Below are 27,824 nucleotides of genomic sequence, written 5' to 3'. Positions count from 1 at the left end.
CCATATATACAGACTAAAAATAAATAAAATTAAACTAAATACATTTTTTTTTACTGTCTATAAAATTCCCAATAATTATTAAGAACTTCACAATTTTGTCAATATTGAATCGTAAATTTGGTTGAGCCACAGATAGATAACAAAGAAAATCTTATTACAAAAATTGCAGCTTGTACTTCATTAATTCTAACTCGCTCAATTATATGATACCCTTTGTAGCTCTCTTTGTTCTCATGTATGCCCGCTCCTGTTACAATACAACAGATACGATTACCAAGAACAATCGGTTGATATCTTTTAGCCAATCATTTTAACCACTTCCTGATTGTGGGAATCAAACGACTGAATCTTCCACCCTTACAATGAGCACAAGGGTTTCCCCTCACATAGCGCTTTTTCAGCTTTTGTCCCAGTAGACTTTTCCACTAGATTGGAAACCCAGTCCGGAAGATTAAAGTGGGAAGGATATTGGAAGCGACCATAAGAAGGAGATAAACTGGCTACAAGAGAGTGAGGGGGAGTGCCGGTTGGAGTTCCGGTTCTTCCGTTGGAGGTCCCACGGTATCCTCCCTTTGTCCAATGGCCAACGTACACTCCCACCCTGCGGGACAGGTGAGCCCCCACACAGGTGTGTGTCTCTGTATTTCCTACATTTATCATCCCCTCTTATGCGGTCTATTTACTGTCTCTCCCATCTCAAAAGATTTAATCAATAATCTTCATTCCACGGGAGGGGAAGGAATTTGTAGCTGTTTGAACTAGTTTCCATCCTAAACGGTAAAACGGCCCTGTCGATAACACTGTCTTAGAAATCAGATTACTTGGGACGGCACTACCCAAGGATGGGAATGGTATAAATTTATTCTAATTAACGGGAATAAACCCTCTTTTCAGAAACTATATAACTCTAGGAAATAATCTTTAATAGGCCTTGCACAGCATATAGTTTCATACTAATGAAATGTATCTTGCTCTCTTGAATATTGTATTGTATTCGGTTATTGTATAGAGAGGTTGTTGTGAAAGATTTAAGGGGTTATCAAACCGTCTCCCCTCCAAAAACCTAAAAATTCAAGAGATTTGAGTATCAACTTTAAGAACAATAAAACATCACTTAACGAGATATTATATTCAGAATAGCTTGTAAAACTTTTCTAGGGAGGTAAATTTTCAAAAACTTTCAAGAGTTGTTTCGGCCAACATATGATCATTAATCGATTATGTAGCAGATGCTGTACAAAACAAATCCGCTCTCTGTTGTTTTTTATACTGCAAATTGACATATGATTTCTTAACGTCTCAGTACGCGCACATATTGTCTCCAGTGTCTCCTCACTACGCACTCGTATTCTGGCCATCTCCGTCGTCTTCATCATTTTAGCCAAGGCGGGCGGACGTACGTCCTTTTGTCGATCTACCTCCACGAGAACATCCACTCAGAACAACAACCCCATCACCGGTGATATAAGACTTTTTTTCTCTCATTTATTCAACTTCAATTATAATTTATTTAATAGTTTTAAGTTGGGCTAAGTTCCCTTTTTTTATTTATTTATTTTTCTAGTTTATCGGCAGTTCATTTACTTTATTTTTAGCACTATCCACGGTTGGGCTAGTAAAGGATCCTTTTGAACCCCTAGTAATAGGTTGATAAGTAAGTAAATTCGATTAAATGTTTTGAAATTTTTTATAATTATTCTCCCTAAATAGGTTGTTGAAGCATCTTCCCTTCATTCATGATTGTCAACCTCGGGAGTATACCGGCGCCGTTTCAATACCGGCCTGGGCTGGTCGACTTTGATTTCTTCGCGGTCCCACTGAATGAAAGTTCAACCCCCCCATTCTGGGTAGAACTACCTCTAGGATAACCCCGTTTTAACCGAATTTCAAAAATGACATCAAAAGATCTGGTGCAGTGCACGCATCACAGAACCTTTACTCCCCAAAGATACCAAAAAATCAAAAATACTTGGGGGAGAACTTTTGAAAATTCCCCATTTAAGCCCAGTTAATATATTTCAACGAGGAAAAAAAACGAAATTTATAATAGAGAACAGCTGATTGTACATTGGTATATCCACTATGATCAGAATTGTTAGTGACGTTTCTGAGAATATTTGTCCTGTAAAATGGAGCATCCGCTCAAATTAAAGTTTCGTACTTCCCGTTTTTGAGTTAAGCTGTTCAACGCACACACACGCGCACTCATGTATGAAATATTAAATATTTCAAAAACAATGTACAGCCATAAGAATGGTGGATGGCAAGATTTGATCTAGTGTGTATCTCCCGCTAATTAGGTTTAATTAGAGAAATATTAATTTTACCGATGTAGAAATTCTAAGCTAGGTTATCGGAAAAAAACAAACAAAGGAGAAGTGGATAACTTCGCAGGTTTAACTATTTAATGTTCGGATGCCCTTTGTTAAAATCATATCACCTTACCAATGGACTATATCATTTGAGGTTTAAGAGCAAATAATGTGTTTTGGCCGGTTTCGTAGATGTTCTGTGGCTGGCCAATGAGAGACACCAACTAGTTTTGTTTTTCATCTACCAGTCAGAGACGTACCGTTGCTTTCCGACCCGGAAGGGGTGGTAGTTGTTGCCTATTAGGGCTCAAAGATAGGGGGTGGGGTTTAAATATTTATTTGCAAGGTAGGACCCCTAATATCTCAAGTCAGTTGGGGCTTTAAATCATAGTGCTAGTAACTAGTTACTCAAGCACTAGTCGGTGACTCAAGGCTTATAGGATACGGCCCATTTTAGAGTCCTCATTCCATACATATATATTTGATATTTGGTTTTCTTCCATGATATGCAAGCCATACATTATCTTTTATTTCATCAGCCTATATTAATTTGAACAAGAGTAATTTCCTTCGATTGTTTTACTTATAAGTAATTTCCAATTACAATTTTTTTACTGTTAATCCAAATGGTTCCAGACCAATGGAGACCATAAACGAGTCTCAAACGAGGCAAAATATCTTAGCAAAGTTTTGAAAATTTGTTTATTTATGCTTTTTGGGTGATGTTCACAAAGTTATTTGCTGCCTGGAATTTTCATCGACAACGTAATGAAAAATTCGAAACAACCAAAATTGTTTTTTCTGTTTTTCTGATACCTTGAAGACGATATATTATTCTAGTAGATTCTGTCATAAATTAAACTGAAGTAAATTATCAAAAATTTTTATTGTAAATATTTTATTTTTTGGACGGTCAGTATTATAAGTAATCGTGTGACAAACTGAAATAATGAGACAGATTGAGGAGCAGAAAAAAATCTAGAAAGTTCTAGAGAAGTCCTGAAAATGGCTCAATTTTTTTTTTCTTTCTGTCGAGGCACCTTTTTCTTTATCAAAGGATGTCTTAAGTAAGTACCTTTCTGTATATTTATTTATTTAATACCGGATCGGCCTGGTGGGCCTTACATAATTGATATAAGTTATATATATATATTTTTTTTAACAATTGATTATTGGGGAGGAGGTATTGTCTCATACAAAAGACACCCCTAACACTATATATAATGTTATAAATAAATAAAAAAGTTCAAGATAAAATAAATAGATAAAAATAATAAATTTTAATAAGAGAGAAAAGTATGGTTAATAAAAAAAAATAACGGCACTTCTAGACCTAACATAACACTGTACAGAACAATTTCCCTCTAATGGTGGGAAAAAAAAGAAGTAGCTTCCTGGGACTACATTCGGTTTCATAATTCCAACTCGATGTCCCTTCAAAAACGGATCGCCCAGACGGATATACCACCATATAAATAGAAGGAACTTTTCTAAAATATGAGGCCTAATAAAGCTATTTATCAAAGATAGTTTCCGAAGTAAACTATATATAAAATGAATTAGGCATTGCAATTCTGCACATCTGCATTCAGGCAGAAAATTTAATTTCAGCTAAATTTTTGTCTCGTCCAAATGTTTTTTCGCGGTTTTTAAGATTTGTGCATCTAAGCATCCCCTCCTAATTTAATTAGAAGGTTATAAATTTAGTTGGTGTTAGAGAAGAGTCTTTTGAAGGTTTCCACTTTTATTTTCTCCTCCGAATTTACTTTTGCGGCTTATGCCATCTCCAGAAGTATTCTGAATTGAGTTAGAGGGTTGGAAATTAGTATGTAAATCAAATTGGTATTATAGAAGTCACTTTTGGGGATCAATTTTTTTTTTTGCTGTTCCTACCTTTCTATAACTGCTTTTAATTTCATTAATGAAAGAATTAAAACTTTTTTTTTAATGAATGAGCAAGCCTCGTATAGATGGAATTATATTCGTGGCTAGGGAGAGGCCGATCATCTTGTTGAAGGCGATCACCTGAGACTGTACGCCAATTTCATCCAGAGGTGATCTCTTTACAATAGCTTGGAGTTGACCGAGACGTACGACATCCTTCATGATGTTCTCCATACTTCAAACTCGTGCTTGCACCTTGTTGCTTCACTTATACGTTTCAAACTATCCACAGCACAAAATATGAGTGGTTTGTTGTGTTATGTTATGCAAAATACATGTGGTACATGGTTTCTACCATTCAATCTGCTTCTGCTAAGAAAACCTCATCTGTACCGAAGAATCCTATTTTCCCAAGCTTGCTCCCCATCATAGGACAAAAACATCTTCTTCGTAAAGAAGTGACTGTATCTGTTAGGCGAATTGATTTCGAAGTAATACAGGAGTACTTGTAGAACCAGATGCACCTACAAACTCAGAGGCAAGTAATGTATCTGCCATTAGTGAAATGAATTATTATGATAACTTAGAAGCCTACTATCTGCGTTCTGCAGCTTCAACCAGATATTCTGATACCTCGGCATCCAAGAAGCACACCACACCTTCATGAATGGAATCATAGACAGTAGCTTTTAAAGTTCTTCATCTTCAAGGTAATTTGCATTCCAGTGATGCGAAGTCAAGTAGCACCGATCCGAGAGGTGCGGTCCATAACATCGAGCCTGTTGCCATTACTGTATCCACTATCCAAGCGGCAACTGTTAGGACCAGAAATGAATCTATGATCTCATCCAACACTACAGCTGTGAGCTCTAGGAGATCTGGTTCTCATCTGTCATCTGGACATCATATGGTTGCATCAAGGATAAATCTGTAACCAGTAGCTTAGATTCATTTCTGGGAAACTTTGCCAAGGTTGAAAGAAAAACTCAACTCAGAGAAATTGTATTTGACAACGCTCATATCAATTATGATTAGGAGGTATACTGTCGGTCGTATGTACTAAGGAAAGAATAACAATTATTCTTGTATATTATGGGTATAGTTATGGTCAGTATAATTGTAGTTATTTCATTTCGATTCATTCATTCGTTTGATTCTTGTTTTTAGGTTTACTGTTTTCTTCGTTTCATTGCTAAATGCATTACGTTAATGTTAGTTATATCATTTAGTTTAAATGTCATAATTTTTGTAATCTTTAATTGTTCATTCAACCGGATATTCTTAAGATAATCTACAAAACTTACAGTAAGGCGTTTATTTAGTTTCCATTCTTTCTTGACGAGTGGGAACTGTTCAGGGGAATCAATGCTTACTTGATTCCTCACTTAATTTATCAATTTTTTTTTTCTTCATATTCATTTTCATTCCTTATTACTCACCTTAAGGCAATATTTCAATTTCTTATTCTACAACCAGTTTTTCATGATAGAAAGAGTTTTCTCTTTTTTTCTCATGCAATTTTTGTTGTAAATTTCAACCTACCTACAGTCATCTTCAGTCCACATCATCTCATTATTAAGTAAACTATCCAGAGCTGATTTAGGTGGGCAGTTTGCTCCTTTAGTATCAGTAACTCCAGTGCCCCATGTGGCAGAGATCTTTCTGTCATCTTATGCCTGATTTCATTTAATTAATTTCATACAGTCCACTATAAATTCAACCAGCCAATCAAAAGTGAAGGAGTGCCTGGCCTTGAGTTGAAGGCCCACTTCATACAACTAATATCATACTCTTTAAAATAGAATCATGAAATGGTAATTCAGCATCTGTATGCTGAAAAAAAATCTAAGATTTTTGAATGTTACTTGTACTCTAATATGGTAAAAATGTAATTGATAAATACAAAAAATAAAATATTTATTCTAGTTGAGCTGAGGAGATCCAGATAAATGGAGAACAATTAACCCACAGACATGTTTTTATTATTTCATTAAACATGATGACAATACCTAAGAAAAGCGCACAGCAAAATTGGTGGGATGAAAATAGGTGTGACCAGAGTTGATGATTATAGAATTTTCCACTCGATGTTTCTGTCGTACAAAATGTGAACAGACAGTACCAGATTAATGAGGTAAATATATTACTAGGGTGACATATTTATTTTCACTTCATCTGTACCTGCATATATGCATAACTTACAAAAAATATTTGTAATTAACTTTAATACTTGAACATAATATAATTTCTTCATTTTTTCTTAGAGGAAACCTGAACATAAACATGAATTAAAAATATGTAAATCTGCTCTATCCACATCTAATATAGTAAATCTACATATTTTTGATCAATGGACTACATTTTATTTTACTTGTGTTGTAAAATATATTTATATCTGGTTTGGCCTAAATTCACAGTTTGTGAAATGCTTAACTATTTATAAACCTGGCATTTCATGAGTAGTCAATAACATATTTCTGTCTCTTGACGTATACATATTATCTATCAATAGTCTGTAAGCGGCTGGAATTCATATTACAGTATTTTGAAAATAATAACTTCTGGGTTTAACTTTTTTAAGTTTTATATCAATAGTATTTGTTAATGCTTTGACTAGTAAATACCATAATGTTATAATTTTGGGTAGTTGTGTTTTCATAAGTTCATAAAGCAAAGTAAACAATTGTAAATTCTATTTTTTTTTAATGGATTTAAGCAGATATTTTCTTTGATAATGCTGTTTCACGCCAACAAACAAGAATATAAAAACGGAGCAAGTATAATCAATAAGGAAAATGATAATAGTAAAATATATACATAACAAAAATAAAATTTTATTTCTTCATATAAGAAAACTATTTAAAAAATCTGTAATTATACATTACAGTTTCTTGTCATGTAAAACATTGAAATACAACAATAATAACCAATGAATACCATCTTAAAATATCAAATCATTATTAACTACTCTATTTAATAAAATACAAATAAATCATAAAAACATTTCAGATCATTGAAACACCATTTATTTTCAAAATAATGTGAATAACATACTTGTACAAATGGTAACACCATTAAAATATTTATATTGGATAAAAATATATTTTTAAAAATCAACAAATACAAAAATAATTTAACAACATTAAATATAAAAGGTCAACAAGGAATGCAATATGTTCTAATTCAAACTAGAAAAAAATAACTCATTCCATTCCAGGTAACGGAATGAATATAACATTTTAACTAAATAGGTAATTTTAGTTTTTAATTTAAATTACAATAGAAATTAAAATACTTATCTAAATATTTAGATTACAATATGATTTATAAAAATATTTTTTTTTTATTATTGATAAAATTTGTTAAAATAAATTGTCATGGTTGGGAAATACCCTGCACAGTTAAATAACAGCTATTAAGCTGAGATTTCTGATGAGAATTACATCCAGATTGGAATGGTAATGTGTTCTCAGTCTCAAAAGAAGTATTCATCTAAAAACTAGTTTGATTTTAGATGTAACAGTAGTACTTAAATCAAGTTTCCAAATTCACATTTTTCTAAAAATACGTTCATCATTAAACAATAGATTGAGCAATAAGCATTTTCTCAAAGGCTGTCATTCCATTTCAACGGAGTGACATGACTACTAAATAATTACAAATGATAAAATAGACTGATAGCAATAGTCGATAAATAGATCGTTCGAAACAATTCGAATAAGTAAAGGCAGTTATAAGGTTGATGATTTCATTTTACTACTTTTATCGGGAAGACAATTTACAGTAACAGATCACTTTTTGTGTTTTTTATCATCCTTATCTTCTGCCAAATAATGGTAATTGATAAAACGTACACCTTGTGTTATCTGAGCTATCTCATTTGTAAAATGACAAGCAAATAGAAGCATATTTCTTGGTTGAACCCTCAAGGCGAACCTCATAAAAGCCAATGAATAAATGCAAAGGGCTAGAAAGAATAATAAAGCTGACAGGTTAATAAATATTACGTTGTATTTCATCAAATAAATAATCATTAATTATTTATTACCTGAAGTCATCTTCCCACTGATGATAGAGGCATCTTTGTACTGAATATCTGCAATAGCAGCAATAGGTATAGTCCAATTCATAACAGGGCCCCAAAAATGAGTGCTGGATTAACAATAAGAAAGATTTCAAAATAGCATTACAAACCGAGATTTACTTTTTCTATATAAAATCATGGAAAATTCAAAATAATTGAAATAAAATAATGATTATGATTATAAAAAAAGAAAATGCAACAAAAGTTAATAATTAATTTTGCATTAATCAATAAAAAGAAGTAGGAATGACCTAATTAATAACAAATTAAACAAACAATCAATAAAGGAATATTTCTAATATGTAAGGTGATATAAAATACAATAAAAAAATCACAAAGTGACCTTGACAATGAATAAATCTATTATCTTTAACTTCATTTGAATAACTTCAAAATATCAATAGTTAAAAAAGTCTAAAAACAAGAAAAAAATAAAAATAAGGCCTTATATAAAACACACAAGGCATTTGAATAGTTATGTAGACAAATTATGTTAATTACTGATATAGTTCATGCCAAAAAATAATTTTTCAATTAATTCATGTTAATAGGTCTCTCATGTTTTCATAACAGATAAATGACAAGACAATTTTTTAAAAATAAAGTTTAATTATTCTATTCTATTGGTTTTGCATTTATTACTTCTAAAAAATGTCATATTGAACAGCAATAACCAAGAAATAATAATTTTGAGGATTAAAAAAACAGCACTAATGCTAAAATATTAATATAGAATAGATAAAATATTCATTAAAACTTAAGTGGTGTCCTTGTTAACGTAATAATTTACAACAATAATAACTTATTAGACATAAATTCGCCAAAACAAGTGAAAGTAATAACAAAAAAGTTGGAAAAAAAAATTAAGTAACCATATCAAAATTTTAACCTTGAAAATAAAATAAACATGAAAAATTATTACCTCATTAAATATTGCCTGAATTCTTTTTGCTTCATGCCACCAATTACTTTTCCAACGAGCCCCATCTTGTCTTAGAAACTTTTCTACTGAAATGACTTAAGATTTTGAATACCCAAGGGTATGGGTAACTTATGGTTATCTATCTTACAGCCAACTTAATTTGAAAGATATCTTCATAATTTAAATTTTAAAATAGAATTTAAAACAATTTTTAGGCTATAAGCCCGAACGGCTGTTTCTATATTTGAGAATTCTCTTCAGGAAAGGATAATGAAAAACAAATTAATTGGTCAAAATTTTTATTAGACATAACAAAGTGGAAGGTTATTTTAGGGTTATTTGTTTTGGCACGTGGGTTCTGTAGTTCAATCAGTTGTAACTGTGTTTATGTGTATTTGCCTTAATTTAAAGATATATTGTTTGTGATTTTTAATTACTTTGCTACCTTTAACTTTTAAATACTAAAATGGGGAGGAAAAAAAAGGTAGTTAAACAAATCATTAAAATTTTTAAATTATTTATTGCAGCTTCATCAAGTCAATGTTTTTAGGGTCTTTGTAAAAAAAGAAATGTACAAGCAGCTGCTGAAGAACCAGAAGAATTAGTAAGGGCTCCCCATTCATTTATATTTCATCGAGGTCTAGTTGGGAAATATATTTTAAGGCTTATTAGAGACTTCCGTAATGTCATGGAACCCTTTACTGCAACTAATTTGAGGGTAATGAAAATTATTTCCACTTTTTTAATCATAAATTGTGATTCCTATTGAATTATTAATATTATATTACTCATGTTTTAGCCTCGAAAAAGTAATTCTATCAAGGACTTTGTTGCTGTAACAGGAGTACTTCATGTATCTCATATGGTTATACTTACACAAACCGTTTTAAGTCCTTATTTGAGGATCATTCGAGTTCCAAGAGGTCCTACACTCACTTTTAAAATTCATAATTATACTCTTTCTACAGATGTGCTTTCCTCTCTTAGAAAGCAATATGCTTTTAATAAAATATTTTTGAACTCTCCACTAGTTGTTTTGAATGGATTTACTGGTGATGATCCTCATATTAAACTGATGGTAGCTACTTTTCAGGGAATGTTTCCCACAATCAACATAACAACAGTAAGTGAAACTAGAAGTTTTTATTTATTCATATTTTTATATCTTGCTAAGTATTTTATAATTATTTTTATTCTAGGTCAATCTTAAAAGTATTTCAAGATGTGTCCTCTTTAATTATAATAAAGATACAAAAATGATTGATTTTCGACATTATGTCATCAGATCAAGACCTCTAGGAATTTCAAAAGCAGTGAAGAAACTTGGAAGGAATAAAATTCCTGATCTTTCACGATATAAAGATGTTTCTGAATTTATTACTAAGTAATCATTAAATTATTAATATTAAATCAAGTATCTTTAATTAACTAGTATATGATACTTATAACTCAGTTTTATGTAATAACACAAAATTGCACTATCCATTGAATAAAACAAAAATATTTATCACATTCAATTTCAGATCTGACCTGCTGAGCGACAGTGAAGTCGAAGATGATCCTGGTTCACATGTGAGTTTGCCGCAAACACTTGGTCCCAGGAGTACTAAAGGAAATAGGGCAGCTGTCAGATTGACTGAGTATGGGCCTAGGATGACCCTTCAGGTTGGTTCTTATTCTTAAAAATTCACATTAATTGCATTCCTTATTTTCATGAACTAGGTACTACCAGTACTATCTATTTAGCTTTACCAAGACAGATCCATTATTTGTTGTTTTTACTGACACAACAAATAAATAAAACATTTTAAACTCGTTATGAATAAATGATAATGAGAAAAATAAATATTACTTTTCTATAAGTTGTTACCAAAAATATTCATATATTAAATTGAATATTAGTGTTAATGTAATTTCGATCTGTATGTTTAAGCATATAAATAGTGAATTGTATTTTTGTTTTAGTTGAATAATATTTAGTAGAACCTGAAACAAACTTAGTTGTTGTGGTGGGGATGCTGGTAAAGACAAGGAAGGGATAGTTTAGATTTAGGCTGGACCTGGTAGATGTAATCTCTATGCTTTATAATCTAATTTTTATTAGCTTATTAATTAAAATTACAAAACAATTGACATACATAAATTGTAACATTTACCAACTAAATAATTTTATTTCCAATTGTATATTGTGCTTTAACCTATGAGATATAAACAGGTTCACTGTAATCACTTAATTATTTTGTCCTTTACCATCAATGGTCATTGTTCTTAGGTATGTATCGTTTGAAATAATATTCGTCATTGTTTTTCTTTTATTTAACACTCCAGTAGTATCGCGTTATTTGAGGTGACCAAGGAACATCTTTGATTCTTTTTAACTGTTTAACCTATCACTTCACTCAACAGCCTTGAGGAAGCCCTGCAAAGTGGAACGTGTGATTGTTTGTTGTATTTAATCTTTAGAGACATCCATTAATACTTCTGTTTTATAAAATTATTTTTTACCTCACATCTGGGTGTTATTTGAGAGATGATATAGTACTAGTTTTCATATACTTGCTTATCATTTCTTCAAAATTTTTGCATTATAGTCAAACATCAATTATCTAAAAATTCAATTATCCTAACTGGCTTCACAGTAAAAATGCAAAGTCATTCGTAGAAATTAAGTTTGAAGAACATCTTCTTTAAAATTAGAAATTAATAATGGAACTCCAGTCTAGTTGTTTCTTAATAAGAACGGTACCTCTTAATGAGTAGCTGCTTGGGGACAATGACGATCCTGGGCATCATATGTTGACTCGGAGCTATCTCATTTTGAGACCATTTAGGCCCTGGATTTGGCATTCCAGTGGTTTCAATGACAAGGCAAGTCGGATCGCACCCAATTATTTTACCATAAAATAATTAAAGACATAGTTGTCGTGAAGAGGAAGTCAATAGTTCTTTAAGTGCTTCAACCTTGATAAATCTTGCTATGTATTTACATATTTTTATAAATATTTATTTTTTTAATTACGTATATGTGTACTATACAATAAATTATGTATATATGCGCACACACACTCACACAAACACAAACATAGTGATTGTTTGACATTTTACATTCTTTAAGTGAATTGTGATTATCCAAACGACAATAGTTTGGCGATTAGACTTCCAACTGTATTTTTATTTTATTTTTTATGAAATATATTTAGATTTTGGTATTTTAATTATTTTACCTAATTTCTATGATATTTAGTGGAATATTGTACGTATAAATAAATCAATCAGAGGAGTCATCTTATAGATGATAAAATACTACTAATGCACCCTTAGAGGGTTCAATTACTAGATTGTTAAATTAGACATGATTTGTCAGTAATAGTCTGAAACTGATACTGAATATGAAGGACTTATGGTTTTTATTAGGGGGAGGGGGGGGGGGATTTATTTAGTATTATGTTATGATCCCTGTTAATGCAATATACTTTGTTGTTTACCATCTTGGTTTACAGTTTACTAATTTCATTTAAATCTTTTTGATTTTTAGCTGATCAAAGTGGAGGCAGGTATTATGGAAGGTGAAGTTTTATTTCACGAGTATGTACAAAAAACTGAGGAAGAGAAAGAACTGATCAGGAAACGTCTTGAAGAGAAAAAGTAAAAAAAAAAATATAATTATTTTATCTATTACTTTATTATTATATTATTAGTTTCATAATACATTAATTAGATTTAGTAATTTCTTATTATATTTACTAAATATATTCAACTATATACTTAATATTGCTGATGCATAAAGGTTTCATAATGTTGTCACTGTCTTCATTTTTATAACATTTTTAATTTCTTCCCCCCACCAAAAAAAAAAAATATTCTAGTTAATAATCTTTTAAAATTTAATTGAAATTAATAAAACTGGATGTTGTTAAACTGCATTGACGAAAGATGGGATACTATTAACTAATGTAAATAAGTTGGTGCATATTTGCCAGCCATTGTTTTTATTCTAATAAATTACTTTTGAATCTTATGAGTTTGTCAAAAAGTTATCGGTGATTCTATGGTGGAGGTTCTGTTGAAAGGCCCTGGTCCTTGGAGAGAATTGTATCCATTTACAAATGGCAGTTGAGTAATTGTCTGAAAATTATCAATTATTTAAAACAATATATATATAAGATGTATGAGGTTAACTATGAATTGAACTTTTTGAAAGGATTGGCATTGAAATATTTAGTTTTTCTGTGAGACATTCCAATATTTATAGCTAAAAGAAGGTCCTCTACAGTTCTGAAGATTTCTACCTGGAATTTGACCTTAATTCCTATCTTGGCAGTTTACCTAGTCTCAGCTAAGTCATATGTACTGAAAATTATCATGTATTGAACTTACATATATATGTAACGATCATTAAGATTTTTTATAAAATAGTCTTCCTGATTCAGACCTAAACATGTGACTGAGATTTGTATTATTTTTTCAATTCCATCTTGATTAGTTTAGTTTTTTTATGACAATTGGTGACTTGTGTTATAAGTTAAAAAAAATGAATTTTTAAATTGGAGTTTATTAAATAAAGTTAATTCATGGAAAAAAAAGTAATTTCTAATGAACTTCCCTAAATTTGTTTATATCCTGATTTATCAAGTGAGAAAAGTATTTTTACAAATTTCCATGTCATAGAATAACATTTTCGATGCTTAATTAATTTTCCTTTCTATTTGAATATTTTGCGTTATTAGTAATCAAAGGGATATCTGTTATTCAATTGTTTATGAACAAATACGGCACTAAAATCTATATACACCTGGAAATGTTATGACCATTGACTTGAAAAAAAAAAATAGTGACTCATCAAAAAATAAAAGAATACTGAGTCATCTGTTTGTGTCGACTTGCCCTTATTGGTAAAGGTTATGTTTTGTTTATGACAACATTTGATGTAATTCAGTTCTTTTTTTTTTTTTTTTTTTTGTGAAACTTTAGAGTTTTCAATGTTTCTCTGATTTAATTCATTATTAATTCTTAGGAAGCTGAAAGAAAAGAGGCGAAAAGAGCAACTTGCCAATGTTAAAAAAAAAGAACAGGCAAAGGAAGAAGCTAAACAAAAAAGTCTTGAAGGCATGAAAAAAGCAGGCATAAATGTAAATGCGGCAGGGGAAACAGTTAAGGAAGACGAACCAGATGATGATGCCGAATGGTATCGGCAGGAAGTTGGAGAGGAACCTGATCCTGGTAATAATAAAAATCTATACATTTATTGAACAATTATCTTAAGTTGATATTCTATTCCTTTTAGGTGGTGGGTAATATGTATTTACTATTTTGCCTCTCACATATTTAAACCTTTATTATACTTTTTTTCATGTTTACGTTACCAGATGATATGCAAATTATTAATTTTTTTAAATAAAACAATGAGCAGTGGCTTTTACTGTTGGTACATCATTTGGTTTTACGTTAGTAATTATATTATATTCTTACTGCTTAAAGTAATCAGAGAGTAATATTGGCTTATTATAATGCTTAATTTGGCAGATTCATTATTTGTATATTGGCCCAAAAAAAAAGTTTTTTAGTTGCATTTTTATCATTTATGATGCAAAGGATTCTATTATTAGATTACTATCTCTTAATATAGGATATGAGGTATCCTCCTTGTATTAAAAAAATTAATACTAAATCAAAATAAATCTTATCATATTAATAAATTAAAAATAATAATGATAATAAATTATTGAACAAAAAGGAGGAAAATATGTTAACTTTAATTTTTAAAGAACCAATGAATAATAAGAATGTCCATTTACAGGGCTGGAAAGGGTATAATAATAGTTCAAAGGACTGTGTAAAAAATATGTTTATAAAATAAAAATAAAATAAAGTGTTCAATCAATTTTAGTGGAAAACACATTAATTTCTTCTTTTGAGTCTGGTAGGATAGGGAGTGAAGAAATGGGTTGGATATGAAGGTTATAGTTGCGAACTTTTGAAATTAAGGTCAAAATATGTAAGAATGGTACCTCATATGACCTAATTAAAGATGTTTGGTCAGTTATAGTCTGATTGATAAGCTATGTAGTGGATATAGATAAAATCTAAAGTACTTATTTTCATACAATCAAATCAATAGGGAGTTTCATATTTGTCTGCAACGTATCTTTCAATGTCCTTTTGTTTACATATTGCTAAAGTTGTAATAAGTGTCAATTTTTTCATAGGAATAAAATTCTCTAGAGGAATATTTAAAATAAATTTCAAGTTGTGTCCACTGAATAAGGAATTTTTGTTTGTTGTATGAATTACTTCCAGTTCATAATAACCATCTATGGTTTCAATTAGAATATAAAATTTCCCTTTTGATTAATGGGAATTTTATGCGATATGTAGAAATTTCTTTCTAATTAAAATTGAATGATAATTTATACAAATTGACTTAAATACTTAAGCGTTTAAACTTCAAATAGAAGTACTCTATCATTTTCTAGTAATTTTTGTAATTACATTCCCATTCATTATCCGAGAAATGTCTAAAGTATAACAATTTTTGCTGTAAATTGTCAAAATATTCTTTACATTGTTGTAAAGGTGATTGCACCATTTATATTTGTAAATTGTGATTATAGGACCCGATTCCTTGCCATTATATGAAAGTGGAAACTTAATAATGATTTTTATCTTTCAGAAACTTGTTGAGTATGTATCATTAGTATTTTGGAAATTTAAAATTTTTAAAATTAAATTGGTCTCTTTGAAATATACTATGAATACAAGGATAAAATTAATGTTAATTAGTGCTCGTATGTAGTTGTAATATTGATAGTTTGTGTTTTTATTAGAATATATCATAGTTTCATATAATCTCAGAAGGTATAGAGTAGGATAAATTTAATCTGTCATCTGTTTTTTTACTTTTTATAAAGATTTAGTTATTACTTATGGACAGTAGATAACTTATGTTATTTGTTTAGAGTCATTACCTGACATGAGTACTTTCTATTGTCAGATTTTTTTTTTTATTCTCTTTTAATGTCAAGTAAGTTCATTATAATCTTTATTTTCTTACATTTCTTCTATGTGTAATATTGCTTATCAACTGATCTCAATGTTATTGGTATTATTTACAATCTATTATTTATTTACAGCTATCCATTAAATAACATTTTTTTTTAAGATCTGAATGTAATTGCTATTGATGGTGGTAAATACTTTTAAACAAATTATTGTAGAACAATAGTTCCTTTTAATTAGTAACATTAGTCTCAATTTAATGAAAGTAAAGGGCATCTCTCTCTCTCTTTGGCAAGGGTCTAGGAATCAATCTAATGCAAAGCAAAAAAAAAAATACCTTGTAAAAAGTTGGATCAAATTAGATTACAACTTTCAAAGAGTGAGGCATCATATTTCATAACAATCTGATTTACAGTCATCAGTCACTTGCAAAGGTTGCCTTTATCAATTCAAAATTGCAATTATAAAATAAAAAAATATACATCTCAGAATTTCACAAAATGTTTTCTTCTATTGAATGTTGATTATACTTTTTAAGTTTATACATTTTCAAATATTTTTGAAAATGAAGTAATGAAATTATAATTTGTTCTCAAGATAATCAATGACTTCCTTTATATTACATAAAATAAAATTAATAGAAAATATGTGGAAAGAATTATATTTAAAAATAAAATAGATGGTAATTTTGTCAATACTTATTTTTTTGGGTATATGGATTGATTGATTTATATAAATCAAAAACAATTATTTCATAATTTAATGTGAATGTTCAAGTTTGATTTTTGTTAAAGCTAAAAATTTCGTATTGTATTTATTAACAAGTCGTGATTCACTTCCCACCCTTAGAAAGTTTAGTTCTAGCATCACTATAAATTCCATTATAGCGTTTCACTAGAAAAAGCATTGAAAAGTCCGAAAAACATAAAATTTACAGTATAACCCGAATGAAAGATTTTTCACTAACTTTTTATGAGGTAGTTGTTACTTTTGAGATGTACCATTGATTTGTTGAGTCTGAGCATTAAGAACTAACCTACTTTGTTTACTTTTATTTTTAGTTTTGAAATATATGTTTATTTACCTCTCGAAAGTTTTGTTGTCATCTGTTCATGCAATACACTATTTTTTAAAATTTTAACCCTAATTCTGCCAGGAAATCAATTTTTTTTAAATTATTTAAATTGTGTCCTTTGATCACATAATTATGTTTCAAAAAAGACAAATAAATATTTTTAATACTTTTGTACTTCATGTGCTAAAAAAGTGTCACAGTTGATAGCATACCAAAATAAGGAGAGTGGAATAAACCATTAAAGAAAATTTAATAAAATATTTATTGAAAATATTACTTTATGAATCCCTTTTTTATAATACATTAAGTAACTAAAATAGATATAAAGCATTAAAACTTAGCTTGTATGGGAAATCTGAGAGATAATTTTGCCCTTATGTTTAGCAAAATCTTCCTTTACAATTCATGCACATATAAAAACTTTTCCTATTGTTGCTCTTGTATCACCAATACTTATTATGGCTGAACAAAGAAAAATGCTGTTGATGCCTGTCGATTGCCTTCCAAGACCCACACAATACTACTGACCATTTAATCGTATTTCCCTATGTGAGGATAAATGTAAAAAATTAATTGTAGCTAGTCCACCAATATTTGGGAAATCTATAAAAGACACTTTGTCAGAAGTAATTAAAGTAAAATAATTTCATCATTTTAAGGGTTGAACATTAATCTATTTTCTGCATAATCACCACTTTAGTTAATACATTTTTGAAGACAAAGGGACAGTTTTTGTGTGCCCATGTTTACCAGTTCCTAGCCATGTTTTTCAAAATACTTTGAACCTCATCTTTCATCTCGTTGTCGGAGCTGAATCACCTTCCGGTCAGATGTTCTTTCAACTTGAGAAACAGGTGGTAGTCACAGGGTGGGACTCTGGATTATAGGAAGGGTTTGTGATTATGTTTTGTGAGGAACATTCGCGAGGAGGGTGTTTATTTTTGTGATTACATGTTTGTGAATAAATGTTCAGCCTTGGATTAGGGATAGTTTATCAACATTTCTGTCTAAATCTTAGGGTTTAGTTTTAGCAGTGTCATTCAACTAATTAGGATGCAACTTTTACCACACGTAGTAGGACTTCACTTTATCATCTTCAAAACTTCTGTTAAACCTTTGTAGATCTCTTAGCTACTAACCTGAGGCTGAGTGGAGGAATACTCTTTTGTTTCTTGACACTTGAAGGGACTATGAAATAAGAGTATGAATCATCTATACAAGTGTTGCAGTGTTGTGTCCAAACTGAAAATATGAACTAAGGATTTTAAACTAAGAAAAATTCTGTATCTAGGTATCCCCATTAACACATTGTTCAGGATATATTCATATCTAAAAATCTCCAATGTTATAGATTATTTAGGTTAGGTACAATAAATAAAATAATATGAGTTCCAACTACTTCAATTATGAAATTTAAACTTTAACATTCATACTAAATATTGTTAAATGATTACCTTGAGCATTAAGACAGACATGGCATGTGTCTTTTTCCTTCAGCAGCTGTGGTTAAAGGTGTGTTATAGTTTCGCGAGTTTCGATTTCCATCTTTGTGATGAATTAAGTTAATGGGCCGGGATTGCATAGACATTTGTTTAATATCACTCCGAACAAAATAATCTTATGATGTCAGATCTAGAGAGCATGAATATAACACATATCCAGTGTTGTTCGGTACCATTGCTGCTGTGGAAGAAGGGTGCTGAGCCTCTCTTAATGCTCAAAATAATTACTCTAAACAACATTTAATATGAATGTCAATGCTTAAATTTCATTAATGAAGTAATTGGAATACATTTTTTTTTTTTTATTATAACCTAAATAGTCCATAACATTGAAAATCTTTTGAGATAAGTATCTCCTAAACAAAGCTTAACTTTTATAGGGAACTTTTTTCTTGTTCCGTAATTCTTAATTCATATTTTCCATTTGGACACTTAACCCGGAAGCATCCTGTATAAACGATAGAAAACTGATTAATTTTTTTTTCTCTTTATCTTGCCAGGGCCATGATTTAGGTGATTATCTAGGTCATTAAAAAAAATGTATAAATCAACCCCTGTTTGATTTACATGTATTTTTTATACAATCAATTTATACAAGCTTTCTGGTCCATTTTCTAGTTTTTACAAACTGTTATTGATAGATTATAAATGAGAAGTTTTCAGTCCATAATCAAAACTCCAGCACTATCCTTTTAAATGATTTCAATGTAAGGAACATTTAGAGGGTCAAAATAAATAGCCAGTAAAATATTATGCAAGAAAAAAGTAAGTAAAATTTTAACAAATGATAACTTGGCTAGGGTTATAGAGTAACTTAATAGGCAGATTATAAAAACTTCAAAATTCGTATGGTTTCCTAAAGATTATTATGTGACATGAAGGCATAAAAAGTATATAAGTATTTTAATAAAACATAATATTTGATTTATCAAGTTTCCTGAACCAAAATAACATTTTTAATTAGTATTTGGAATTAACCATTATAAATATGAATTGATAATCTTTGTTTTTATCAATTAAAATTAAATATTATTTTTTAATTTCTTTTTCAAAATCTTGCTATTTAACTTGGTTTATTTTATTTTATTTTTTTTCAGAACTTTTCCAGATGCCACAGAAAAAGTCAATCCTCAAGAGGAAGAGGGATGATGATGGTGGTGATAGCTCTGCTCTACCTAAAAGATTGCGAAAGGATGTGCATAAGAAATCTGTCAGATTTTCAGGTATGCCAAACAAAATGGCCAATAAGAAAAATATTCAACAACCACCGAGGAAGTCAGCAAAGAAGCAAATGGGAGGAAAGAGGAAAGGAAAAGGAAGAAAAAACATGGGAACAAGAGTCACAAAAGGAAAGAGGCATTAAAAAATCCTCAAATTGTTTTAAAGTGAAGAACAAACTTAATTGTCATGAAATGCTAAAAAAATAACTAAAAACATAAAAAATTTGGATTTATTTGCAAGTTAACCTGAAAAAGCTTTGTCTATTTGTAGACAGATCATACTTATGACCTGAATACTGCCCTGCCAGTGATATAACTACTGCACAGCTGAGGATGTTTAATTAAAAATGATGTGAAATATCATCTGCTTTTATTATTAATAAGTTGTTTAAGAGAGCAAACAACTATTTTTTTATTTTCCTCCATGTAACACTATCATCAATAAGATCTCCAAATGTTCTTTGTTCTAATGTTAACGCATTGGATAATTTTAATGTATTGATGTTCTCAATTGTAAATATGATTATTTTCCTTTTATTATTCTGGATGCTATATTTTATATATGTTATTGAACACATTGAAATTAGTACTTGCGTACTCCTTTTTTTTTATTTATTGTAAATATTAATATTTACAGTGATATTGTAAGTATTGAAAATTGAAATAAATGAATTTTATATAGTTTTTGTTTTCCATCTTCTAAACAATTGTTGGTATTCCAGTGAACACAAGTAATTTTGGTTTCTTATAATTGAATTGTTTGTTTTTATGGCCAGTTAAATATACAAGATTGATCAATCTTTTCAGTTAATAATGGAACTTAATAGCGCAGTAAACAAGTTATGCTATAGCAAAAAACGAATAGAAAATTTATCGTTTGACTAACCCCTTTATTTAGTTCATACCACACTAATTAGTGTCATGTGGAGAATTCTATGAGAGAGCGTTAGTGAAGGTGCTGTTTCATTTACTAATGATGCTCAGTCCTATTGACTATTTGTGATGTTTAGCATATGCATATCTGTAGTACATAAACTGTATAAAAAATAAATTTTTAATGGCAGTTATTATAGAAGTTTTCAATAAAAAAATTTACCTTCAATAATTGAGCTCTGAAATAAGACTTAAACAATATAATTAGCCATTCAAACCATTTTTTTTTGTTTACCTAAATTTTAACGGATTAGTTGTTATATCGGTGTTTGAACTTTCAGTTGAAAAGTCGTTTGGAAGAACTTAAGAACTCTTACACATAAGCATATTAAAATTGACATATTAGATGGGAAATTAAATTTTGAATTTTATTAAGTTTATAGTTTTTGCAAATAGAGTTGGAGATCTTCTTGAAATATTATAAGCTAGCAAGAGATGACCCATCTAGTCGCTGAGTTAAATAATTTATTTTTGATTTCAGCTAATCTATCATTTTGTTTTAGAAAACAAAATTTGTTATTCTTCAGACAGACCATTTTCCCTTGTCTAAAATTACACTTATTAAATTAAAGTGTTTGTCAATTAATTTACCATTAAGTGAAAATTGTGGATAAGTACACCATGAATCTGCTTGTAAAATGTTGAATTTTTGTTTAAGATATTTTTTTTGTGTTATGTTCTTCCAGTAGTTTTGTTACTTTGTGATCCTTTTTGCATGTATGTCTTCAATTATGTTGTGCAATACATGATATAAATTCATTGGGACTTAGTTCTGATAAGACGCAATTATCCTTTTTTTTTAATGCAAGGAATAGTGAGTTCCTCCTTAAATAGGATAACAGATACTTCATGGTTTGTCAGAGATTTTCAACCCATTGAAGTCTGCGGGCTACTTAGTCAAAAATTGAACCATATCATCACCATCTCAGCACAGCGAGAGTCCTCCAAGGAAAAAGTTCAAATCATGTTGCTTATTAGGTGCATTTTGAAACTATTTTTATGGTGTTTATACAGGCAAAAATTCATTGATTATTTTAATAATATAAGGAAGATGGTGGTTGTGGTTAAAAAGCAACTCGAGTAGTAGAAAACTATTATTTAAACGCCTGATTAACTATTAGCACCCAGACCTTCTGTATATTGATTACACACGGTCATACAACAATCTTCCAATTTTAACAAAACGTTCTCACAAAATAAGTATTGTCAGATCCTCCTGTGGCCCACCACCTGCAAGGCCTACCGAGCACCGATTGGGGACTACTAATCTTAGTGAATGTGAATTAGACTTTGGAATCAAAGAAAACAAAACTGCTTTCCATCTTTTTGGAAATTTTTTCTTACAAATAAGGTTTTATAGAATCTACTAAACTATTCTCCAAAATATGTTATTTTTTTTAATTATATAGTTATTTATTTTGTCTTGTCAAAGAAGCTTTGTTGTAAATTAATTAAAATTGATTTAATTAAATAACAGGAGCTTTCTTGTTATTAATTTAATGACATGTAATATTTCATAATGTTGGATGCCTGTCATTTTCATTAATAGGTGTAATAACTAAATTTTTTTTCTGAATCCCCTAGTCATTGTTCAAAGTACCTACTTTAATTATTTTACATAATAGATGGAATAATGTTTAATTGGTATCTCCTTAATTTAGTATGATTAATTTATAGTGAGCTGAAGGATATTCTTTTAAAGATTCCAGACTTATAAGCCCACTATCAAGCATTTGAGGTATTAGAATACTTTGGACCCTTGTTCTAGAGTGATATAACTAATTTTATTTTATTTTATTTTTTTAATATTTATTTATTGCTATTTACAACTGTACATTAAAATACATTTAGTAAATCTGATCTAAGTTAAATTGGAGTGTTACAGGCGTGTAGAGAAACTACCCATTGGTAGCACTCTAATGATATTTTACATTAGCTGGTTTCGTGGCCATCTTCTTTTCAGGTGCCTCGGAGGATTGTCAGGAATGGAAGAGGATGCAAGATTAGAAACTAGGGGGTTTGAGTGGTTAGAGAGTAATTTTATTTTCTAAAGTAAAGTTTTTTAGATCCTTGAAAATAAAATTTATGAGCTAATAAAATTGCAAGAAATTTTGTGAAGGAAACAGTTCTACCAGGGGGTTAATGTATAAACCAATAGGTTGAGAAGATATATTTAGATTAATAGAGTAATAGTTAATAGAGTAATGTACAATGAAGAGATCAAGGTTGTAGCAAGATTTTTTTTCTTTAGACTTAAATAAAAAGGATGTGGAAGGGTTTTTGTTTAGTAAAACCGTTAGAATTTTGGATAAAGCAACATCAACTTGGTATACCAACAGGAGATATGAAAGCGCCAGAGAAACCTGAAGTTAAAACTTGTGCAGTCACAATTCTTTTGTCTCTTCAGTCACATTTCTAGCTCAGCAGATAAGTCTGTAGACTAAGAGACCTTCGTAAAAATGGGAACAAGATACGATATTAGGAGCTGCTGAGTATTTACCGGAATTGAATCACATATTACAAATAATAAGATAAGTACCTCATCTTAATGTAAGATATAAGTACTGTGTGTTGATCCTATTACTATCTTCTTTTAACTTTTGAATAACCTCTAGTATATTGGGGGAGGGGATAGGTAAATTTTGAAGTCATCCACATAGAATGATATTGTGAGAGGAAAATGGAATAAAAGAAGATCACTAACATGGATAAAACATTTGTTAGAGTAAAGATATCTGAGGAACACCAGGTATTAGTTGAAAGGGAAATTGAAGGAGGTTTATTAGGAATGGGACACTAATCCCGATAGGTACAGAGGTAATTCCACGATAGAAACAGTCATAGTTTTTAAAAATTAAATTCTGAAGATAATTTTAGCACATGTTCTGGAACTACTACTTTGGAAACACCAAATCAAGTGATGTATATTCTAAGGATTTAGTTGAGTTTGCGACAGCAACATTCATCCATTTAGGGTATGTTTCATAACTTCAATAATTATTCATTTTAACTACTCCTAAGTGAGTAAAATAAAGTTTTTTTTAAGACCGTTTGACAAAGCCTTCCAGGGATACCAACTTTGAGCCCAAAGATGAGATATCCATGAGATATGGTTTATTCTGCTTCTCTTCCCGTACAGCCAAGAGCTGTACTGTTCCACGTCTGGTGTGGAATTCTGTGTACCATGGACTTGGAAGCGATTGTAGAAGATATAAATCTCTAGCAATAGTTTCAGACCTATTTGATATGAATAAAAAGATATTAATTATCCATGTTTTTTTAATTCCCCTGGACGTGAGTTTTTGGCCCTTTAAATAATTATTGTTGTTGTTTTTTACTTAGGTAGATAAGTCGTATATCGGTACTTCAGTAAGATGTGTACTCAACGAGCTATTTAAAGTGAAATATTGAAATCAATGTACGGAATGCTGCTATCAAAAGTTGAGTCTGTAAATTTATTTTCTTCATGAGCCTGTATCACGAAAACTTAATAAGTGATTTAAAAAATAAAAAATAGTTTTGAACATGTATTTTACTGATCCATTCATGTGCATTCCTCGCTGGAATGCACCTTATAATGAGAGATAGTGTATGCATTTCACACTCCTTCTCCCTTAGACTACGCCTATGGCAACAAGTCGATTGCGACACGCTTATAAGATAAAAAATAAATCTTACATTCAAGAAAGATCGAACAACGCAGCCAGAAATCACAACATGTAAGGATCGCAGCGATTTTCCTTAGCAAGAGTAAAAGTATTTGGCGAAGCTTAAAACTGGTCAACTTCAAAAGAAGATTTTTCAGTATCAGAAGTATTCACAGCTTTAGAAAGAATTAGGCATTGCAGTTATGATCTCTGGCCATGTACTTCTTGCCATAATTAAAATTATAGGTTGTATTGATGGTAAATTTACTAGAATAAAGCCAGTGGAAGACAATACTAAGTGTTTTGCGGTTTACTTGTGGGCAGCTCTAAGACCTTTGCTGGCGAACGCGACTGTGCTCTCAGAGCCATCAGGCATAATACGAGACAATACTGCTCCTAAACCTACGGGCTAGCACCTGTGGCGAGGGTTAGAGGAAGTTTCGGGTCGTAGGACGTAAGTGCTCTTTTTCAGACGACTTTATGAATTCTTAGCATCCTCTGTCCATTTACATTTTGAAAAAGTGAGCTTCCGTCTGGGCGGTTAGGTGGGGGTTACATTTAGAAAGAATTAGTGATGGTTAACTTAGCCTAAAAAGTTTGATTTTTTTTTTGGTAGTGCGATCCTGTTGCACATATAGTGTGCCGTAAGTAGTCTCCTCGATCAAGAAGAAACGCAAACTTAGCTCTATTACGTTTCAAACCACACTAATTAATGGCCGTGTTTGGTAATTCTAACGCCTGAATCATTCCTTCATCAGATGTTGAATAACATTGATATAAATTTTGTCGGTTTACTGATGGTTATGCAAAACGTTTTTGATACATTATTGCTATGAATGTATCTACAGGTTGTAGAAATACTGACAAACCCACTCAGATATGAATCTGTCGAGATGGTTGTGTTAGGTAGTCTGACCCCAATTTAAACTATGAGGTATTCTATACCAGAAGGCCTTGACAATGCGTGCTCACACAGGTCAAGTAGCTGATTAGGAGATGAATGGATAGGATAAGCATTAGGGGTGCTACTTGTAAGTCCTTGAAGGATGCAAACTTCATTCTGCAGGCTAATAGCCTGCAGTCGCGAAGGAAGATGCAAGTCCTGACTGGGTACTAGCCGCAGGTCCTTCCAGGAAGGAGACTTCAAACCTTTATTTCGGAAGAAGCAGCTCTAGCAGCCTAGAGTAATTTGCAGAGCACCAGCTTTTTGAAGTTTTTTCAATTAAAATTACACATATATCATCGAGGACACAATGAATGAATTGAATAATAGAAATAGTTAAATTCAAAGCACCCTAGTGCCAGTCTTTAAACGCATTGCATAATTGATCACCGTTTCATTCGATTGCTGCACCATTTTTCGGACTTTGATTGCCTCATCGTATTTTATTTTTGGATCCTAGAAAATAATCGTTTAGAACTTTTACCATTTTTTTAAAGTGTTTATCATTAGGTAATGTTGGATATATAAGGTGACGTAGTGTATTATTTAATTCAGAACCCATGTGGACTTGTAAACAACTTGCTTATTGTTTGTTTTTCAGCAACCCAACAAAGAGCTTTTTTTTTTTTTTTAAATCGGCCGAAATAAAACAGGACCGATTCATTATTAACCGAAGTATGTGGTAGAATTTGAAATTTAGCGATGTTTTGAATACTCACAATGTTAACGGTTCATTGACAGCTTGTAATTGTGGTAATTGCTGAACTAGATTTGTTCATAGTGCAATTCCAGATCGGTTTTTTTTTTTTTGTTTTTTTATAGTCGTAAGTATATTGTTTTAACATTTTTAATCAAACTGTTTTCTTCATCGCCAATAATTATGTATGCATGGAAGTGTTTGCAGAGAAATATTGTGAATAAAGAAATTACTTTCATTACTCTTAGTCAAATTGACCTCATTCGCTGACTAGTGCCCTGTTACAGTCAGTGATCATGAGTTCGAAACGCAGTAAATAAACTATTTTTTTGATTAATTTTTCTTCATCCGTTTTTTTTTTTTTTTTTTTATAAATGGGGCCTACTAAGAAATATTTTGTTTTAAATTTAGTTATACCTTTTTATTCAAGAAGTTATCTTATATTACTGATTTAATATATTGATTTGTTGAGAGTGGTTTGTATTAGTATTAACAGAAACTTTTATGATCCACTTTTTATTTTTCAAAAATTCCAACGTTTCGGCCCTTAGGCCATTTTCAAGAAGACAACCTCAATCATTGAGTTGTCATAATTTATTAAATTGTCTTTTTTTCAGGCTAATTGCCCATTTTTTATATAAACCACATAATTTCAATTCAAAACCATTCTTCAAAAATAGTGTTTCCTTTTCTATTAACCTCAACAATTGCAAAGCAGGCTTTATTGTTAGGATCGAAATGTTGAAAGTTTTAAAAATAAATAGTTGAGAGTAAAAGTGGGTCATTGAAGTTTATGTTGATGATATTATCTTATATTTTTGTTTGTTGTATAGTGAGAAAATATATCCTTGCATAGATTAGCTAAAATGGATACAGTAAGTATTTTGGACTGGACTTTCATTAAATCGATTTATTTTCTACACTATCTGTTTAAATAGGAACTATAGCCTTGGAACTATCGATTATATTCATATAAGGAAGGGAGGAGGTAAGAGGCTCCATCGTCGGATCAATCTGTGTTTAAATTGAGTTATGTAGTGTCTTTGATGCTAACTACTTTACAATATAACGTCCTTTTTGAACTGGAATTGGTACTGAGTGGAAGGGAATTTAATTGCAAGACAGTGAGGTCTATTTTAAGAACACGGAACAAAATTTATATTTAGAAATTAGCTAACACAATTGCTATTAACTAACTCAAAGACTGTTAATTATTCTCATAAAGAAGTGAAAATTGTGGCTCTCCTTTGGGATGAAATGTTTCAATGTCATCGTCAGTGCAATACCAAAGTGGCGTATACAAATGATGCTAGAGGTTAGATTGCAAGTTAGATTTGGGCACACATTAAATGAGGCTAGGGCCCGGAGCAAGTTGCCCCCTTGGCCCTCAAAGACAAAGAGAGAAAGAAGAGGGAACAAAGGCCCCGCTTTTATTTCGTTTCTTTAAACAATAAGAATAATCTAATTCCAAAGTAATATCCGACGTCCACCATGCTTCCTTGTAACACACCAGCGTGTTTTTTATAAGTTTTTTATTGATTACTATAACGGTATAAGGCAACAAATGAGATTAGATTACAAATTTTTTTTATTACATATTTCTATTTTT

The 27,824-nt window shown here is 30.6% G+C and overlaps 2 protein-coding genes across 4 annotated transcripts; one reads left to right on the top strand and one right to left on the bottom strand.

Annotated features, from left to right (window-relative positions):
* The first annotated feature begins 1,358 nt into the window (after window positions 1-1,358).
* On the top strand, window positions 1,359-20,676 carry ppan (Brix domain-containing protein peter pan). 3 transcript variants are annotated; one of them, XM_024358652.2, is made up of 9 exons: window positions 1,359-1,654; window positions 6,123-6,330; window positions 9,753-9,920; window positions 10,002-10,325; window positions 10,402-10,586; window positions 10,726-10,867; window positions 12,738-12,847; window positions 14,217-14,422; window positions 19,873-20,676. In XM_024358652.2, exons 3-9 carry the CDS (start codon window positions 9,891-9,893, stop codon window positions 20,136-20,138), a joined length of 1,263 nt encoding a protein of 420 aa, XP_024214420.1. In that variant the 5' UTR covers window positions 1,359-1,654; window positions 6,123-6,330; window positions 9,753-9,890; the 3' UTR covers window positions 20,139-20,676. The 3 variants fall into 3 exon arrangements, with proteins under 3 accessions (XP_024214420.1, XP_014280592.1, XP_014280591.1); XM_014425106.3 differs by lacking the exon at window positions 1,359-1,654 and adding an exon at window positions 5,144-5,303; XM_014425105.3 differs by lacking the exons at window positions 1,359-1,654; window positions 6,123-6,330 and adding an exon at window positions 9,527-9,686.
* On the bottom strand, window positions 7,799-9,422 carry Mpc1 (mitochondrial pyruvate carrier). Its single transcript, XM_014425107.2, has 3 exons — window positions 9,203-9,422; window positions 8,245-8,348; window positions 7,799-8,163 (listed from the first exon to the last, which is right to left on the bottom strand). The coding sequence occupies exons 1-3, from the start codon at window positions 9,265-9,267 to the stop codon at window positions 7,988-7,990; spliced, it is 345 nt and encodes a 114-aa protein (XP_014280593.1). The 5' UTR covers window positions 9,268-9,422; the 3' UTR covers window positions 7,799-7,987.
* Window positions 20,677-27,824: the final 7,148 nt, after the last annotated feature.

The sequence above is a fragment of the Halyomorpha halys genome, unplaced genomic scaffold (assembly GCF_000696795.3).
Source record: "Halyomorpha halys isolate HHAL.00 unplaced genomic scaffold, Hhal_1.1 Scaffold494.1, whole genome shotgun sequence".
Taxonomy (NCBI): domain Eukaryota; kingdom Metazoa; phylum Arthropoda; class Insecta; order Hemiptera; family Pentatomidae; genus Halyomorpha; species Halyomorpha halys.
Note: the sequence above shows the minus strand (reverse complement) of the source record. Positions and strands in the feature narration are given on the sequence as shown.

Coding starts and splice junctions, on each gene's coding strand:
- Mpc1 (XM_014425107.2), bottom strand. CDS start 9,267: ATGGGGCTCGTTGGAAAAGTAATTGGTGGCATGAAGCAAAAAGAATTC. Junction 8,349..9,202: donor TTCAGGCAATATTTAATGAG/GTAATAATTTTT, acceptor TTGTTAATCCAG/CACTCATTTTTGGGGCCCTG. Junction 8,164..8,244: donor CAGTGGGAAGATGACTTCAG/GTAATAAATAAT, acceptor TATTCTTTCTAG/CCCTTTGCATTTATTCATTG.
- ppan (XM_014425105.3), top strand. Junction 10,587..10,725: donor GTTTCTGAATTTATTACTAA/GTAATCATTAAA, acceptor ATTCAATTTCAG/ATCTGACCTGCTGAGCGACA. Junction 14,423..19,872: donor TGGAGAGGAACCTGATCCTG/GTAATAATAAAA, acceptor ATTTTTTTTCAG/AACTTTTCCAGATGCCACAG.